Source organism: Pseudophryne corroboree, chromosome 5, assembly GCF_028390025.1.
Source record: "Pseudophryne corroboree isolate aPseCor3 chromosome 5, aPseCor3.hap2, whole genome shotgun sequence".
Classification (NCBI taxonomy): domain Eukaryota; kingdom Metazoa; phylum Chordata; class Amphibia; order Anura; family Myobatrachidae; genus Pseudophryne; species Pseudophryne corroboree.
In genome coordinates this window covers 158,140,617-158,159,848 of record NC_086448.1, presented here as the reverse complement: position 1 = coordinate 158,159,848, position 19,232 = coordinate 158,140,617, and the positions used below count along the sequence as shown (strand labels likewise).

The 19,232-nt window shown below is 44.3% G+C and overlaps 1 protein-coding gene across 2 annotated transcripts in view; it reads left to right on the top strand.

The window, feature by feature from the left end:
• EXOG (exo/endonuclease G) overlaps window positions 1-10,938 on the top strand; it is a 79,212-nt gene extending 68,274 nt beyond the window's left edge. For both annotated transcript variants that reach the window (XM_063921836.1, XM_063921837.1), the window contains one exon: window positions 9,591-10,938. In XM_063921836.1, the coding sequence (XP_063777906.1) occupies window positions 9,591-10,049 (459 nt within the window). In that variant the 3' untranslated portion in view covers window positions 10,050-10,938. The remainder of the gene's footprint in view (window positions 1-9,590) is intronic.
• The last annotated feature ends 8,294 nt before the right edge of the window (window positions 10,939-19,232 follow it).

Here is a 19,232-nt window from a genome sequence, read left to right as displayed (position 1 = left end):
GAACATATGGGACAGAATATGACATTACCATATTGCAAACCTTCCGAGTGAAAAATCCTATCCCTAACTCTCTCATCTGCTCAGTACACGTATCAGGCTGTATGATATGCGCACAGTACCCTGGTGATACTTCTCCAACCCGCATGGTCCTACTTCCTAGAGTATACCTGTACCGAAAATACTTTCCACCGTCGGCTATTTGGCGTATAAGTTCTGAGTCTACGGGCATTCTGTCGGCTCTGTGTGAAAATGCCATGGTTTGGTTATTCCATGTCACTTCCCAATTTCCCGGCTTTCGGGAATTGGAAATGTTGAAACATACTAAGGATCTATCCACATGATATTGGTGGAGCTTCAAACTAGGGGACCTAGAAATATTAAATTTCTTGTCCACCGGTCTTCCACCCCTTAATTCAAGTACCTCATCTATTGTTAATGGATACGGTACTAGTCCTGACTTGCTCTGACCTTGAGGTACTTGTGAGCACACCCAGCATTCTGTTTGGTTTAAAACCTTACCCACTAATGAGTGATAATCACTCAATGGATGACGGTCCATGTTGATATTAAGGCTGGACTGGCATCTCTGGATGCACCCGTCCTCAACTATGTTTTCACAGTTTCTACAAACACAATTTTCCTCAGCCAATAACCCTTCACAGTGTCTCCTAGTTTCTTGACTACCAGATCGTTTTCTGATACTCGCCTTTGCTCGGTGAATGTGGTTGTTCTTGGAATTGTACAAATCCGTCCTTGCCATCAGAACCCATTCCAGATCCTTTCTCGACCTCTCTGGTACTCTCACCGAAACAGACTGCTCTGGTCAACAACAGGGTCAACAGGAAAACCCGGAATGCAGTCTCTTGGGGTAAGTCCATCTCGCTAAGGGGGAGAGAAAAAGGAGCAAGGAAGGGGGGAAAGGAGGGTAATGGGAGATGGAGAAAATAATAAAAAGGAAAAAGAAATTTGGTGCGACAACCGCCTCTGGTCTTGTAGTTCTCTGTGCTCAGGTACCGTGACAACAGTCCTGCCTCTCAACCTTCCCGAAACAGGCACTCCAGTGATACGATTTCCTCTACACTCTGCTCTTTGTCACGGGCTTTCTCTGGGTCAGCGACCTTCTTACAGTGGGACGAGTGGACCCAAGTCTCTCTCTCGGCAACCTTCAATGCTGTCGTGCTGGTTAGTAAGACTTGGTACGGTCCTTCCCACCGGTCAATAAGACAACCTGAGCGTAGAAAATTTCGAATCATTACATAATCCCCAGGTTCAATGTCATGACAATTACTGTTTGGTAGGTCAGGAATCACCAGCTTTAGATTGCTGTTTTGATTCCTCAGCTGCTGGCTCATCTTAACCATATATTTTACAGTCACCTCATTATTGCATTTCATATCATCCTGGGGGTCAATCATTACATGGAGTTGTCGACCAAAAAGAATCTCAAAGGGTGATAGGTTAAGGGGGGACCTGGGAGTGGTTCTGATGCTGTACAATACAAGTGGCAAAGCTTCTGGCCACAACAATCCTGTTTCAGCCATCACTTTGCTCAACTTGTTCTTAATAGTGCTGTTTACTCTTTCCACCTTCGCACTCGCCTGTGGGCGGTACGGAGTGTGCAGCTTACTACTAATTTCCATCAGTTTGCACATAACCTGAAAGACTTCACATGTAAAATGGGTACCCCTATCACTTTCAATTATCCTAAGGATACCATATCTGCACACAAATTCCTGCACGATTTTCTTTGCAGTGAACGTAGCAGTATTTGTGGCAGCGGGGAACGCTTCTACCCAATTTGAAAACACGTCAATACAAACTAACACATACTTTAAATTTCTGCAGGGTGGCAACTGTATGAAATCAATTTGTATTACCTGAAAAGGGCCGTCTGTTGGCGGGATATGGGATGGTTCTGTTGGTATTGACTTTCCAATATTCTTCCTCAAGCAGGTAAGACATGTCATTGCTCTCTTACCCGCATAAGAAGAGAATCCTGGCGCACACCAGTAGGCTCTCACCAGCTTACACATACCCTCTTTGCCCAGATGAGTCAGACCATGTGCCGCCTCAGCTAAGCTTGGAAGATATGCTCTGGGGGCTACTGGCTTACCTTGTCCATCTGTCCAGAGTCCTGAGGACTCCTGGCCATATCCTTTTGACCTCCAGACTGCCTTTTCCTGTGGAGAACACAAATTTTGCATTTCACTTCATTTTTGTGTGTTGACGGTATTGAATACCATCAGTTGTGTGATATCTGTCTGTATGGGGGTGCTGGCTGCTGATTTAGCAGCTTCGTCTGCCCGGCTGTTAGCAAGTGACACTGGGTCTTGACTGTAAGTGTGGGCTTTGCACTTGATAACAGCCACTCTGTCAGGTTCCTGTATCGCTGTTAGAAGCCTTTTTATATGGGATGCATGCGCTACAGGTGTGCCAGCTGCCGTCATGAAATTTCTGAGGCGCCATAGGGCCCCGAAATCATGCACTACTCCAAAGGCATACCTAGAATCTGTATATATATTGGCTGACTTACCCTTAGCCAATTCACACGCTCTGGTTAGGGCGACCAGCTCAGCAACTTGTGCTGAGTGCGGTGGGCCCAGGGGTTCAGCTTCTATGATACCTTTGTCATCTACGACTGCGTATCCAGTACACAAGTCTCCCGAGTCCGTCTGTCTGTGGCAACTACCGTCAGTGTAAAAAGTAAAATCTACGCCTTCCAGTGGGTTGTCACTAATGTCGGGTCTTGCAGTGAAAGTTTGGTTCAGATATTCCATAAAATCATGTGTGTCAGTGTTTGTACTAAATCCTCCTTCACCATCACTCTCATCCTCCACCCTTTGTGCCTGTCCAGGCATACCCGGGAGGTAAGTTGCAGGATTTAGTGCGCTGCATCTCTTTATGGTGATGTTTACAGGTGCCATTAGTGCTAATTCCCACCTTGTAAACCGTGCTGATGAGACATGTCTGGTTTGGGCAGGGTTCAGTAAGGCTGATACTGCATGAGGTGTATGGATGGTCAGGTTGTGTCCCAACACTACATCTTCACTTTTACTCACTAGCAATGCTATCGCTGCAACACTTCGCAAGCATGTGGGGAGAGACCATGCTACGGTGTCCAACTGTGCACTGTAGTAAGCTACCGGCCTGCTGGCATCACCATGTCTCTGGGTTAGGACACCTGCCGCACACCCAGCACTTTCCGTACCGTACAACTCAAAAGGTTTCCCATAATCTGGCATGCCTAATGCAGGTGCCTGTGATAGGCATTGTTTAAGTCTCTCAAATGCCAGTTCGGACTCATCTGTGTGAGAGATCCGATCTGGTTTGTTCGAGGAGACCATTTCCTGCAAAGGTAAAGCCAATATGGAGAACCCTGGGATCCAGTTTCGGCAGTACCCACACATTCCAAGGAAAGAGCGGATCTGCTGCTGGGTTTGTGGCAGAGTCATCTTTTACTTGCACAACTACAGGAGCTACATTTGCCATCAATCCAGTGTCTTGTCCATCTTTGGTCCAGAGGGATTCCGGTATCTGGGAGATCATTTCCTCTACCTTGGATGGACACCTGTCTATAACAGCAGAGTGTGACATTAACCTTTGTGGGGTATCTAACATATCCTGCACTTCCTGAACGTGATTCTCGGGTATATCTAAGAAGACACCCTCAGGAGTACAATATATGACACACCTCATCTTGCACAATAAATCTCTCCCAAGTAGATTAGTCGGAGCCGATGCAGCTAGCAAAAAGGAGTGCTTGGTCTGCAAAGGCCCTATCGTAATCTCTGCTGGTCTACTTAAAGGATAGTGTTGCACTACTCCTGTTACCCCCATTGCTGAAATTGTTTTACCCGTTGTTTTCATACCTACCGTTGAATTTAGCACTGACATGGCCGCCCCTGTATCTACAAGGAAAAGGTAGTGATCTACCAGCTACATCAACTGTAACCTCGGGTTCATTTCCAAGGCTAGCAATCAACTTAACTGGCTGCAAACTACAGGTGTGGCCTAACCCCTATTGTATGTTGTGACCCTCCCGCAGCGCGCTGGCAGCTACAATATGTGAGGGGGGTAGCTGAGAATTTCCGGAGGTCTGCCAGTCCTTCCTAGGTGGGTACCTCCTTGTTTCCCCTGCATGTGGCTCATAATTCCTCCTATGCGGTCCCTGATCCCAATTACGTGTGTTATGCTGTGAGTCATGTTCTGGTCTAGGGGGTCGATATACGTTGCTTTTATAATTACAGTTCCGTGAGTAATGTCCTTCCCTCTGGCAATTATAACATTTTACTACATACGACTTACCATCAGGGGTCTGGGGTTTAGGCTGATGTGGCTTCGTTGTCAGGGCTTTGATACTTACGGTCATCAGCTTATCGCCCTGTGACTCCCTGTGCTTAATGATGTTCCGATCGTGCTCGATAGCGGACTCTCTTAATGCAGCCACCGAAACACCTCTCCAATTAGGCTGAGTGGTTTGTACCCTTGTTCTCAACGTTTCTTTCAAGCCGTCCATTAATACGGACACAGCTACCTCTCTATGATGTACATTTTCCTTAATGTCCTCGACCCCAGTGTATCTAGCCATTTCCTGCAGTGCTCGATACAGTAAAAAAGGTATTTAAACTAAATATTGGACACTGATCAATTTGTGCTATTATCGCGTGGCTACCGTTTCGCGCCTAAACTAAAACAATGCTATTGTGTGCTTTGTATTAAGCGGTCGTACTTTTACGCACGTTGCGTGAACACGCCACGTGTGTATGCCTTTACGTTGCGTAAGCAGTCCCGTACGCTGCCCGAGACACGTGTACAAAGGCCGTACGTCCGCAGTACTACAAAACCCACACTTCTATAAATGTAAGCGATATTTAACTATAATCACTTACTTAACACACACACAGTTTCTACTGTATAAACCTTCACAACTAGGCCAGGCTGCGTGTGCGTCTTACACTTACTTCCTTAACTATTAACTCTATATTTTAACTAAATAGCAACAAATTTTCTCAGTACAGGTCAAAATGAATCTAGTAATCAATGCTTATGGCAAAAATGCGAGCAGATATGCAAAGTACAAAATGCAGGTGTATGCGTGTGTTGCGTGCGCATTTGGCGCCAAAACAGAAATTTACAGATTTTAAAAAGGAAAAATAGCTTTTGCGTTCTTACCTTACGGATCCCTCCAGCATCCCTTCAAACCATGCAGCGCAGACACTTATCTAAGCAGCACTAGTGTATCCGCCGACCAAGAGAAGGCTTACAGAGGATACCTTTCCGTCCTTTGCTGATAGATAAAGTCTGCGAAAATATGCTAGGCTGCCGGTATGAGGAAGAACCGGACGATTATCTTAGACATATTATTCAGACATAATGGGGGATATTCAATTGTTTGAAAAGTCAGTTGGGTGTCTTTTCCCCCCCTATATAATAGACAGGAAAAAACAGACACCCAACCGAGTTTTCAAACATTTGAATATCCCACAAAATGGGCAAACATGGAACACATGGGCATATAAAAGGATCCCCTACTGGGAAATGGCTTCCCCTCCAAGAGTGACCAGATGTATCAAGCAATATATGTATAAAATTCCTGGAAACCCAGAATTGCCACTACCAACCATAAACTGGAACCACTCTTGGATCAGAGTAAAAAAGCGTTCAACGCCAATAGCTTTTCGCCCCTTCTTGAGACTTTGGCATGGTAGATCTGCTATGTGATTTGAGACGATTTAAGTAGGCCCAAACAGCAAATGTGTCATACAGTAACATTAGCATAAAACAGAGAATATGTAGAGAAACTATATATCGCGTCCGTAAGACTCCCAAATTTTAAGGTACTACCTTGACCCCCTGATAGAGCAGGCTGCCCTCTTCAATGCTGCCATCTGCCTAGGGTGCAGTGGGCAGTCCAGTGGAACGGTGACACGGGAGCCGTGGAAAATATAATGTAAATGTATCCATGTCATGCCCCCAATTGATAATGTCGATATTATCTTAGACCGCAAAGCTATACCTCTAAATACACTATTATCGTGGAGCCGCTATGGCCGCTAGGCGGAATACACGTGCTACGCACTTTGTACGCTATTGGCGTACAGAGTCCTGCACGAGGTACGCACTTGGCGTACACACGCCGTGCTGAGTGTACAGAGTACACACAGCGAGCGCACACACACTTGATAACCTTTAAACCCCTGTTAATGATACAATGTAATGATATGCTTACACTTTAAACCCTTAGCAGCAAAGTACTGCAACGATGATATACCTTAAACCTTAAGTAGCGCTGACGGTACAAAGTACCCGCAGTGCGTACACCTTACCAATACCTATACACCTTATTCAGATAAATACACTCTAAAGCCCTTGCAGGAAAGTGAAAACACAGCACTGATTTGTAGTTGCAACCACAGGGTTCTAAGGCCACAGTGGATTAATTCCAAAAGGTAAAACAGTACAAATCATACACTACAGGCTAACAAGTAAATCTAAAAAGAATAATGGCTACAGAGAATGTACATACGTGAGAATGTTCGCAAGCGCAACCCGAGTCGGTCCTCCGCTGGTCATACAGATAGCGTTCAGAGTCTTCTGACCGGCCAGGCAACAATGGGCTTTTTATACACAACATGCATACACAATAGAATGGTCACTGTAATCTCATTGTCCATTGGACACAGGGATGTGTCTTTATATTACAGAAGAGGTCATAGGTGGATTTGAATAAGTGGGCGATGTCTTTCCCCAACTTCTCTTGTGGGTGGTATCCTCTGGATTCCCGCCACATACATAATATACAGTAATTACAGTTAATGTTCATATTCTATTTTTGTACATAACTATACGCAGGAACAAGCGATCTTTCTCTAACCAACACCGGAATGTTACCCTCAAAATACCCTACAGCTGGATACTAGACATCACCTTCCAACCTTTATCTGACCCTTCCTATCATGCAAAGGCGAATCTCTCTGTCCAGGAACTGTTTGAACTATTAATACTCGCTGACATGGTCTAGGGGAACTATATCTAAAATTACACTATTTGGGTTAAATATGTAATGTTCTAATAACCCTCTATGCGCTCACAAACTCTACCGTAAATGCACATACTACGCGCTAAGGCGCATGACCGTGAAAAGCTCCGTTACGCAAATTGCGGATATGCGCACGCACGGCAGACTGAGTGCACGCGCAGCGGGCATGTGCATGGGGTTAGTACAAGGCATATACATTACAATATTTTTCGACTTTGACAGTAAGTATGATAGGTGATGGAAGTCCATTGTCAATCACATGGACTTCTTGGGATTCCAGAAGCAGAAGATACGTATGTGGGGAGAATCTAGTGCACTACTTTTGTGTAGACAGGTGTACAACAAGAAAAAAATACATCAAAATAGATGGGAAGTGACCTCCCCCGAAATCCAGGCTTACTTTTATAGCATTGATATAAGGCACATCTGTAATGGGAATGGCGGAGATTGTAGACTTTGTGTAAAAAGGCCTCTCTCTCTCCAAGTGTGGTCAGTCCCTTATGAATGGGGTAATAAGATTGCTAGACGAACGCCCACTAGTGTATTATCTTTAGGCATAAAGGCCCAAATGTATTAAGCCTTAAAAAGTGATAAAGTGGAGAGTGATAGTGAGAAAGTACCAACCAACCAGCTCCTAACTGTCATTTTTCAAACACGTCCTGTGACATGGCAGTTAGGAGCTGTTTGGCTGGTACTTTATCACTCTCCACTTTATCACTTTTTAAGGCTTAATACATTTGGCCAAAATACTGTATATTCAGACATAATGGGGGATATTCAATTGTTTGAAAAGTCAGTTGGGTGTCTTTTTCCCCCCTATATAATAGACAGGAAAAAATAGACACCCAACCGACTTTTCAAACATTTGAATATCCCACAAAATGGGCAAACATGGAACACATGGGCATATAAAAGGATCCCCTACTGGGAAATGGCTTCCCCTCCGAGAGTGACCAGATGTATCAAGCAATATATGTATAAAATTCCTGGAAACCCAGAATTGCCACTACCAACCATAAACTGGAACCACTCTTGGATCAGAGTAATAAAGCGTTCAACGCCAATAGCTTTTCGCCCCTTCTTGAGACTTTGGCATGGTAGATCTGCTATGTGATTTGAGATGATTTAAGTAGGCCCAAATGTGTCATACAGTAACATTAGCATAAAACAGAGAATATGTAGAGAAACTATATATCGTGTCCGTAAGACTCCCACATTTTAAGGTACTACCTTGACCCCCTGATAGAGCAGGCTGCCCTCTTGAATGCTGCCATCTGCCTAGGGTGCAGTGGGCAGTCCAGTGGAACGGTGACACGGGAGCCGTGGACAGTATGATGTAAATGTATCCATGTCATTCAGTGCAGTTGCAGCAGTGATTGGCACTGGGCTGAGTGAAGCTGGACAGGCCACTTCGATGTAGCCACTACTGATGTATTAATCTAGTGATCTGTCGGTATCTGGTCTATAGATCTACACTAAAAAGGTCTACAGTCAATAAGTCGACCACTAATGGTCGACAAGGTCAAAAGGTCGACACTTTTTTTTTTTTAAGGGTTTTTAAAAAAAAATCAACTTTTGATGCATTTACTATCCATGTCACAAACTATTATCTTTAGTAACCTTGTGGCGAGCCAGGCGTAGCATGCCACCGAAGCTGAAGCACGGCGAGCAGACACATTTCATAAAATTGACTCTCCATGTCACAAACTATCACCGCTCGTAAACTTGTGGCGAGCAAAGCGGAGCGAGCCACAGTGCCCGAAGCGTGGTGGGCGGACGCATTTCAAACAATTGGAGTAAAAATGTTTAAAAACACAAAACAAGCAAAAACATTTCCTTTTGACCGTCTACCTTTTACTGTCGACCTAATGACTGTCTATCTTTTTAATGTATTTTTTCTGTATCCGAACCAATCTGTCTCGGCAGCTTTTGGGTTTGAAGGACTTTATGTCCATTTTAGTCTGTGTATTGAATTAGGATGGAAAGATCTATGTGTTAGAGTTGTTGTTGATTATTATTATTATTATTATTAACATTTATTTATATAGTGCCAGCATTTTCCATTGTGCTTTACAATTTGGAACAAAACAGTAATATGAGACTAGGTAATAGACAATATAGGCCCTGCTCGAATGCTTATGATCTACAGGATTGTAAAGGGATAAAGCAGGCATAGGGCCTAATTCTGACCTGATCGCAGCAGCAAATTTGTTAGCAAATGGGCAAAATGATGTGGGCAGATATAACATGTGCAGAGAGAGTTAGATTTGGGTGGGGTGTGTTCAAACTGAAATCTAAATTGCAGCGTAAAAATAAAGCAGACGGTATTTACCCTGCACAGAAACAAAATAACCCACCCAAATCTAACTCTCTCTGCACATGTTATATCTGTCCCCCCTGCAGTGGACATGGTTTTGCCCAACTGCTAACAAATTTGCTGCTGCGATCAGGTCTGAATTAGGCCCATAGAGTGCAGTCATGAGGCGTTAAACTTACACTATGAAAACAGTTGTGTATAAGAAAGGTTCTTGTTTGTATCCCCAATTTTCAGGTGATTGGCAAAGATGATGTAGCAGTGCCCTCACACTTATACAAGGTGATCCTTGCCAAGAAGAACCAGTCTGCTGAGCTGCTGGCTGAAGGAGCTTTCATCGTCCCCAATGTACCCATCAGCTTTGATCACCAGTTGCCTGAATACCAAGTCCAGCTGGAGGAGCTGGAGAAATTGTCTGGGCTAATTTTCTTTCCGAAAGTGGATAGATCTAAAGGTGTTAGGAACATTTGTGAGGCGGACACCTGTAAACTTATTCAGCTGGAAGAGTTCAAGTTATTCATCGCCGGGCGGAGGATGAAAAACGCGCGAAACCTTCAAAAAGTTGAGAAGATTATGTCAGAATTGATGGAGGCTAACATAAAGCCTGACCAATATCTCACCGATCTATATGAACAGAAAAAGAAAGAGCTGGCATCAGACGATGCCTCTCCTGTGCGAGAAGGAAGGAGAGGCTAATGGGGGAATTCATATGTTCATTATAATTCCAATTAGGGATATAAACAAATTTGTATTTGTCTCTTAAAATTCTTCCTCTTAATTCATTTCTCTGCCAAAATTGTATATATTTTTTACTTAAATATCCAAAAGCAAAGAGAATGACCGCAAAATTGTATTAATGTATAACTCATTATCTAGAACAGTGGTTCTTAAATTTGACCCTCCAGTATACCGACAGGTCATGTTTTCAGGAAGTCTGTCTGTGGAAACAGGTGGGAAAATTACTGATCCAGTAAAATATATTAATGCACCTGTGTGTGTGATTAAAGAAATCTACAAAAATTAACAGTTGGAGGTGGTATGGACTGGGGTTGGGAACCACTGATCTAATGGTATTTTCACTGAAAGATGCAAAATATTGTGGGGGGGTTTTGTATCATTTTGGATGCACAATGTGATTTAAATACAAAAAAATGCATTCAGAAAATAATTCCTACTGCAAAAAAAAGTAGTACTGCAGCATTTTCATGTATTTTATATTTACCTTTCTATAGGCTAAACCACAAAAGTTTGATATTGCCTTTTGCTACGTAAATCAGAATGATGTACAGTATATCATGTTCTTCTTTTACATTTAACTCAATAAATTAGGTTCTGGCCAAAACATGGTTAATTAAAAAAACTTCCAGTGTAGTTAATGATTTCCGATTGTTTGTGCCCAATTTGTTTGAACAGGGGTCAGTCAGGGTAGACAATAAAGTCAATGGATGCTCTCATTTGCATTATTTTATAAAATCAAGGATTTACAATACGATATAAGATTGGGAATAACATTGTATACCCAGAAAATTAATACAAATAAAATAATTATGGCTTTTCATTAATAAAGTAATAAACTGAAAACTTTTCCAGGTCTGGAGTAAATACTTTATGGGAAACAATAATAATCACAACATACAGGTACTTTTACAAAAGAATATAAGACAAGGAGTACGAGTCTATGCCTAGAAGCTTATTGTTTAATTTGGTGAAATAGGATGGAAAACCTAGGAATACAACATGATCAAGCAGCATATGTAGAAATCCATGCCATCAATACGAGGGGGTATCCTAAAGTTTCACTTGTCACCATGAACAGAATGAGATGGCAAGTTAAATGTGGTATGTTGACCTAGAGTCTTCACCACGTAGTCGCCCTACAGAGCCACACATCTCTGACAGCGTTTCTTGACCTTCCGCAGCCCATCCTTATAGAAGTTCTGCGATTGCCTCGAGAACCACTGTTCCACTTCCAGAATGACATAATTTGTGTTGTCAAATCTCCTACCCCAAACTGACGTCTGTCATCTCAGGGAAAAGAAAGAAGTAGCAAATAGGGAGTATGGGGCAAAATTTCATAGCCACATCTGTCTGCTTCCACAGCAGATGCTTGGGCGGAATGTGCCGGTGGATTCTTGGCTGTGAGACGGATGTCTTTGCTGATCATACCACAGCGTGTTTCTTTCATGGCATGTCTCAATTTCTGCAGAAGGGTGCATTAGTGAGTGCTGGTAATGGTCTGACTCTTCGGAAGGTAATATATCAGGATTACGCCACAACAGTCCAAAAAAATGGACAGAATGACCTTCCCTGCAGATTTCTGCATGTTTGCCTTTTGGGGAGGGGATCATACAGGTAGACTTAGCATTTATCCATAGTCATGATACGTGCAAAGAAATTCTCTTTATCCTGCTCCAACAGAGTCAGCATCTGCTGCGAAAAGTTCACATTGAGTTTGCTTGTGAAATGGGGTCAGAAGGCGGGGAACCCATCGCGATTACACTCTAGATGTGCAGTTGTTCATACATAATCTTCCACACGCTTTCATAACTGAGACCAACTTCTTTCTTGATCACTTCAATGGTTAGTCGTCTGTCTTCGAGGACAAGAGCCTCCACTTGTCAGGATCATCCTTGATTGAGGGTCTCCAGGATCGAGGCTCATCTGAGAGGGATGTGTTTCCACCTCACAACAGTGTCATATGATGGACTTTAATCATCATAAACAGCCACCATGTCATCGTGGATTTGGCAGGACCTGTTGCTCTTCAAATGGAGAAACGTAATAACACTGCAGACTTCAGTTTTGTCCATCATGCAGGTTACTGACATCTACCAGCTCGTGAAACTAAACAAGTTGACATAAGTAGCTGTAATTTACAACATCATGCACATAAGGATCAATGAGTATGTTCAAATTACATCTGGATATCTCAATAACGTCATGGTGATTATAAAACTTTTATGATATCCCATAAAATGTCCTGACTATAATTAGAATTATGGTACAAAAGAATGCATATGGTATAAAATGAATTGCATCGTAGGCTATCTTTGAGCTGGATTTCAAGATTTTACTTTTCTTTAATTATAACATGCAACCACTAGGAGGAGCCAATGAAACAAATGTTTACTGACTAGAAATTGATAATAAAAATTATAACTATTTTGTTTATTTCTATAAAGCTACGATATTACTTTGCGTTTGCAGAGAATATTTATTTATCCACATTAGTCCCTTCCTCATAGAATTTTGTCAGCAGTCAAACAATCTACTAATATGTTTTTGGGTTGTGGGTGTCAACTGGAGTACTTGGAAGAAACCCACGTAAACAGGAGGAGACATTTTAAGCGGGGGGACAGCAGCAATGCTTACCGCAGGCATGTATTTCACATGAATATGACTATAAGCTCTCCTTTACGTTGTCATTGAGGGATAGGGCAAAGCTAAAAGACCAGACAGACCACCAAAATGCCATGACCCAGATTTAACAAATGTTTTTCTACCATTTTTTGTCTTGCCAAGATGGCATTACCCCAAACCCGTAGCCTGAATGGGAGGAAAATCTGGGGCCACAGGAATGTGAGCAAGCTAACATAAAATCAGCCACTATTATGCTTTCCTGAAGGAGATCCGTTACCAGTAAACATGATTTACACAATTTTCAGCGTGTGTAAATACTGATATACACAGCTTACAAGCATGGCACAGGAGGAGGGGCTGTCATCTTGCATTAGGACCCTGTCACATACCTCCCAACTGTCCCGATTCCAGCGGGACAGTTCCACTATTCAGACACTGTCCCTCCTAGGGCAGCAGTGTCCCGCGGGCGGGGGGGCTGTTGGGAGAGCTTTTAATCACCCAGCAAAGCAGCCGGTGACCACTGAACGTATGCTGTGCGCATGGCATGTATTCAGTGCTAGGAAGGGAGCAGGGGGCTGCTGGGCATGCCCCCAAAAGGCCGTAAAATGGTCGTTTGGTGAGGTCACGCCCCTCACAATTGAGGCCACGCCCTCTTTCACCTCGTGATAGTCCCAACGGCCCCAAAGGTAAAGTTGGGAAGTATGCTGTCACTCAGTCAGGGCATTGTTCCATATCAGTCCTCAGCCTGTTATCAGTTTTATTAACTACTCCACCTGTAATGTAGTGGTTCTAGTATGAATGGTTGACCTTGTTAAGGTCTGCATTCATTAGGTCGACCACTATTGGCCGACATAGACATGGTCGACATGGGCTAATAGTTGACACATGAAAAGGTTGACATGGATTTTTTTAACTGTTTTTGGTGTCATTTTTTCTGTAACACGACCAGGAACCCCAATTAGTGTACCGCGTCCCCTTGCATGGCTCGCCATGCTGCGGGCAAGATGCCTTGCTCCGCTACCACTGAGCTCGGCACAGGTTACCGTTTCCAATCATAGTCCACGTGGATGGTAAAGTATGAAAAAGTTAAAAATCTATTTAAAGAAAAAAAAAAAAGCCATGTCGACCTTTTCAGGTGGCGACCATTTTCATGTGGTGAAAATCTGTCCATGTCGACCATGTCAATAGTGGTAGATCTAATGACTGTTGACTTTAACATAGTCGACCATCCAAACGGATACCAATGTAGTTATGTGACCGGCAGGAGACTGCCGGTCACATTATCGATGGCTACATCCCACCACCCTCTATATACCAACAGTCGGCATGCCGACTAGCAGGGACTATTCCCACTCGTGAGTGTCCACACCCGCAAGGGGCTTGTTGTGCTCGCCCCCTCACCGGAATCCTGCTGTCGGTATGCTGACCGTCAGGATCCCAAGCAGCGGTAATTCATACCCAACCCACTCCACCCTAGTGAGTGCAGGATGCTGCTTTCTTTAAAATATAGTGCACAGAGCTTATAGCTAAGTGATGTGCGCTGCTTCTTCTATTTTGTGGTGAAAGAGAATTTGACTAGACTGAGAGCTACTGTACTTAAAGCGTCACTGCTGATAACTGTTCATCTAAGTCAGTGGTTCCCAAACTTTTTTGAATCGCGGCGCCCTAGAGTATCAGAATGTTTTTTCATGGCACCCCTAGGCCAAAAGTTTCTTATTGAGAAATTTAGAAAAAAAAATTAAATTAAGTAAAATGTGCTTATATGTCATCCTTAGGTTCAGTTGTGTGGTGAGGGACAGGATTCACTTCTGGTTGTCCACATAATATATGATTGGAAGACATCAGCACTGGTTTTGCCTATTACATTGACCATAAATATTTGAATTGGTTCTTGACACCAATCCAAGGCCCCCCTGCAAGTCTCCTGAGGCACCCCAGGGTGCCACGGCACACAGTTTGGGAACCACTGCTGTAAGGACTTGTGGGAAAATTCCCTAGTCTTATGCTCTCCCGTAGATCTCATCTAATGACTGCCTTATTAAACCTGTCCAATCTTGATCTTCCTCCCATTTAGCTGCTCAGTTGGAGGATTGCAGGCAATCCACTTCACTTGTTGAACCTCTCATGGGGGCAAATGTATTAACCTGGAGAAGGGATAAAGGGGAGGCAAACAGTTTGCCGGCTGTCGGGATCCCGGCAGTCAGGATACTAACGCCGGAATGCCAACAATGTCGACAGCTGGGAATACTAGCTCACAAGGACTATTCCCACTCGTGGGTGTCCACAACAGCCGTAGAGTGGGAATAGATCCCGTGACTATATACTGTAGAGTGCCAACTCCATTGTAACAAAAATATTATTCACAAGTGCCCGGGACACTACTGTATAAGTGACTTTGGATGCGGCTACAATGTGATAGAGGGCCTCATTCAGTACGGATTGCAGTCGCAAATCTGCGAAGACCTTTATCTATCTGCATATAGCCCTCTCCCATTGCACACACAGCTACAAACACAACACTGCGTACAGTCGCTAAACATAATGAGAATAAATTAATGTCAGCAGAAAACAATGTGTAAACATTTATAAATGATTTCTACATTAATAATGTACCTATGTTAAAATATGGCGTTCAAAAATCATATTGCAGTAATGTGCTGGGATGGTTTGTGTCTTGTCGGAATAATGTTAGGCAAGCATTAAGTGTCATGGTGTAAGCACAATACACACAATAGTAATAAGTTATGCACAGCACTGTGCTAAAATGAGCATACGCATGACCACATAATGTACCTAAAGAAAAGTGTTTAGTAAGTTGTAAAAAGCTAATTTGTTTAATTAGGCATGCAGCGCACTAAACTGCCTTCCCTGCATCACTATGTACACCATCAGCTGACTGTCATTTTGCAATTATTTGCCTTGACCATGCGAACTTTTGCTGCTGCCATCAGTACTTCCAGTCTGCGCAGCTCTCTAGCTACTCAGACTGTGTTGATGCGTTTGGCGTTCCTGCAATATATTGCGATTACAATGCCCACAACATGCACCTCATTGCAGAGATTGCATACCTATCCCACTGACACGCCTCCACCACTCCTTTTTATTGCTGCTAAATGCGATCTCTACTGTGTTTGCAGATACCTATGTACCAGGGCCGTGCAATTAGGGGAGGCAGTGCCTCCCCTGTGATTAATTATTAAAATAATACAAAGAAGATACTTATGACACATATTCTGTGTCATAAGTATCTTCTTTATTTTATTCTAATAATTTTAACTTATTAAATTAGTTTGGGAGGCGCTGATAGAGCGGGGGGCGGGGCCAAGCACTGGGCTGTAAAAGTCCATTAAAAAAGATGCTGAAAGCGGCACTTCTACAAGTGCATCATTGACAGGGACAACACGTCCATGTCAGCGAGGCAGCTGTGATTGGACAGCGGATCCAGTGCTGGATCCACTGTCCAATCACCCATACGCGGCGGGCGGAAGTGGCTGCGGGACCCGACGGTGACTGGCGTTGGAGCTGTTACGGCTTCAGAAGCGGTGGCCCTGAAGGCGATGGTGGTGGGAAAGCCCATAGTACGTGCGGCAGAGGCCGGCGCTCTTCCCTCTCCTTCCTCTGCCCTCCCAGCCAGCAGCAGCGCCTACACTGTCCCATACACGCAGGTAAGAGAGGGGGGCCGTTGGGCTGGGTATTGCATTGATTTATATATATATATATATATATATATATATAAACAGTGCCTCCTCAGCCTATGATCTCACCGCACGTCACTGCTATGTACGATCATAAAAACCAGACGTGGTGCGTGCGCGCTGTGTTGTGTATATTTGTGTCATGTGCAGTGTGCTGATACTCATTATTTGCAACTGATGTTGAACAAGGCCCAAATACTCTAAATTCAGAAATAAGTACGACTGTCTGGGAATTGCTACCCGTGTTGGAGCCTCTAAGTTGCGCCATCCATCTCGCAACACATGGCAAATAAAGGCCAGGTGTGTGAGGACATACCTGAATGCATATGAAGCAGGTTACATGGAACTGTGCAGCACATTTCTCTATCGTCCTAGTGGATGCTGGGGTTCCTGAAAGGACCATGGGGAATAGCGGCTCCGCAGGAGACAGGGCACAAAAAGTAAAGCTTTAGGATCAGGTGGTGTGCACTGGCTCCTCCCCCTATGACCCTCCTCCAAGCCAGTTAGATTTTGTGCCCGGCCGAGAAGGGTGCAATTCTAGGTGGCTCTCCTAAAGAGCTGCTTAGAGAAAGTTTAGCTTAGGTTTTTTTACTTTACAGTGAGTCCTGCTGGCAACAGGATCACTGCAACGAGGGACTTAGGGGAGAAGAAGTGAACTCACCTGCGTGCAGGATGGATTGGCTTCTTGGCTACTGGACATCAGCTCCAGAGGGACGATCACAGGTACAGCCTGGATGGTCACCGGAGCCTTGCCGCCGGCCCCCTTGCAGATGCTGAAGTAAGAAGAGGTCCAGAATCGGCGGCAGAAGACTCCTCAGTCTTCTAAAGGTAGCGCACAGCACTGCAGCTGTGCGCCATTTTCCTCTCAGCACACTTCACACGGCAGTCACTGAGGGTGCAGGGCGCTGGGAGGGGGGCGCCCTGGGAGGCAAATGAATACCTATTTTGGCTAAAAATACCTCACATATAGCCTCCGGAGGCTATATGGAGATATTTAACCCCTGCCAGAATCCGTTAAGAGCGGGAGACGAGGCCGCCAAAAAAGGGGCGGGGCCTATCTCCTCAGCACACAGCGCCATTTTCCCTCACAGAAAGGCTGGAGGGAAGGCTCCCAGGCTCTCCCCTGCACTGCACTACAGAAACAGGGTTAAAACAGAGAGGGGGGGCACTAATTTGGCGATATGCTTATATATATATTAAGATGCTATAAGGGAAAACACTTATATAAGGTTGTCCCTATATAATTATAGCGTTTTTGGTGTGTGCTGGCAAACTCTCCCTCTGTCTCTCCAAAGGGCTAGTGGGTCCTGTCCTCTATCAGAGCATTCCCTGTGTGTGTGCTGTGTGTCGGTACGTGTGTGTCGACAGGTAGGAGGACGATGTTGGTGAGGAGGCGGAGCAATTGCCTGTAATGGTGATGTCACTCTCTAGGGAGTCGACACCGGAATGGATGGCTTATTTAGGAAATTACGTGATAATGTCAACACGCTGCAAGGTCGGTTGACGACATGAGACGGCCGACAAACAATTAGTACGGTCCAGACGTCTCAAAAACACCGTCAAGGGTTTTAAAACGCCCGTTTACTTTAGTCGGTCGACACAGACACAGACAGGGACACTGAATCCAGTGTCGACGGTGAATAAACAAACGTATTCCTTATTAGGGCCACACGTTAAAGGCAATGAAGGAGGTGTTACGTATTTCTGATACTACAAGTACCACAAAAGAGGGTATTATGTGGGATGTGAAAAAACTACCATAGTTTTTCCTGAATCAGATAAATTAAATGAAGTGTGTGATGATGCGTGGGTTCCCCCCGATAGAAAATATGGGCGGTATACCCTTTCCCGCCAGAAGTTAGGGCGCGTTGGGAAACACCCTTTAAGGTGGATAAGGCGCTCACACGCTTATCAAAACAAGTGGCGGTACCGTCTATAGATAGGGCCGTCCTCAAGGACCAGCTGACAAGGCTGGAAAATATAATAAAAAGTATATACACACATACTGGTGTTATACTGCGGCCAGCGATCGCCTCAGCCTGGATGTGCAGAGCTAGGGTGGCTTGGTCGGATTCCCTGACTAAAAATATTGATACCCTTGACAGGGACAGTATTTTATTGACTATAGAGCATTTCTATATATGCGAGATGCACAGAGGGATATTTGCACTCTGGCATCATGAATAAACGCGATGTCCATAACTGCCAGAAGATGTTATGGACACGACAGTGGTCAGGTGATGCAGATTCCAAACGGCACAGTATGGCCGTATACAGGAAGAGGACTTGTTTGGGGTCGGTCCATCGGACCTGGTGGTCACGGCAACTGCTGGAAAATCCACCGTTTTTTACCCTAAGTCACATCTCTGCAGAAAAAGACACCGTCTTTTCAGCCTCAGTCCTCTCGTCCCTATAAGATCATATCTGCCCAGGGATAGAGGAAAGGGAAGAAGACTGCAGCAGGCAGCCCATTCCCAGGAACAGAAGCGTTCCACCGCGTCTGACAAGTTCTCAGCATGGCGCTGAGACCGTACAGGACCCCTGGATCCTACAAGTAGTATCCCGGGGGTACAGATGGGAATGTCGAGACGTTTCCCCTTCGCAGGCTCCTGAAGTCTGCTTTACCAAGTCTCCCTCCGACAAGGAGGTAGTATGGGAAAAAATTCACAAGCTGTATTCCCAGCAGGTGATAATTAAACTACCCCTCCTACTACAGAAAAGGGGTATTATTCCACACTATATTGTGGTACTGAAGCCAGAAGGCTAGGTGAGACTTATTCTAAAAATTTGTTTTTGAACACTTACAAAGGTTCAAATTAAGATG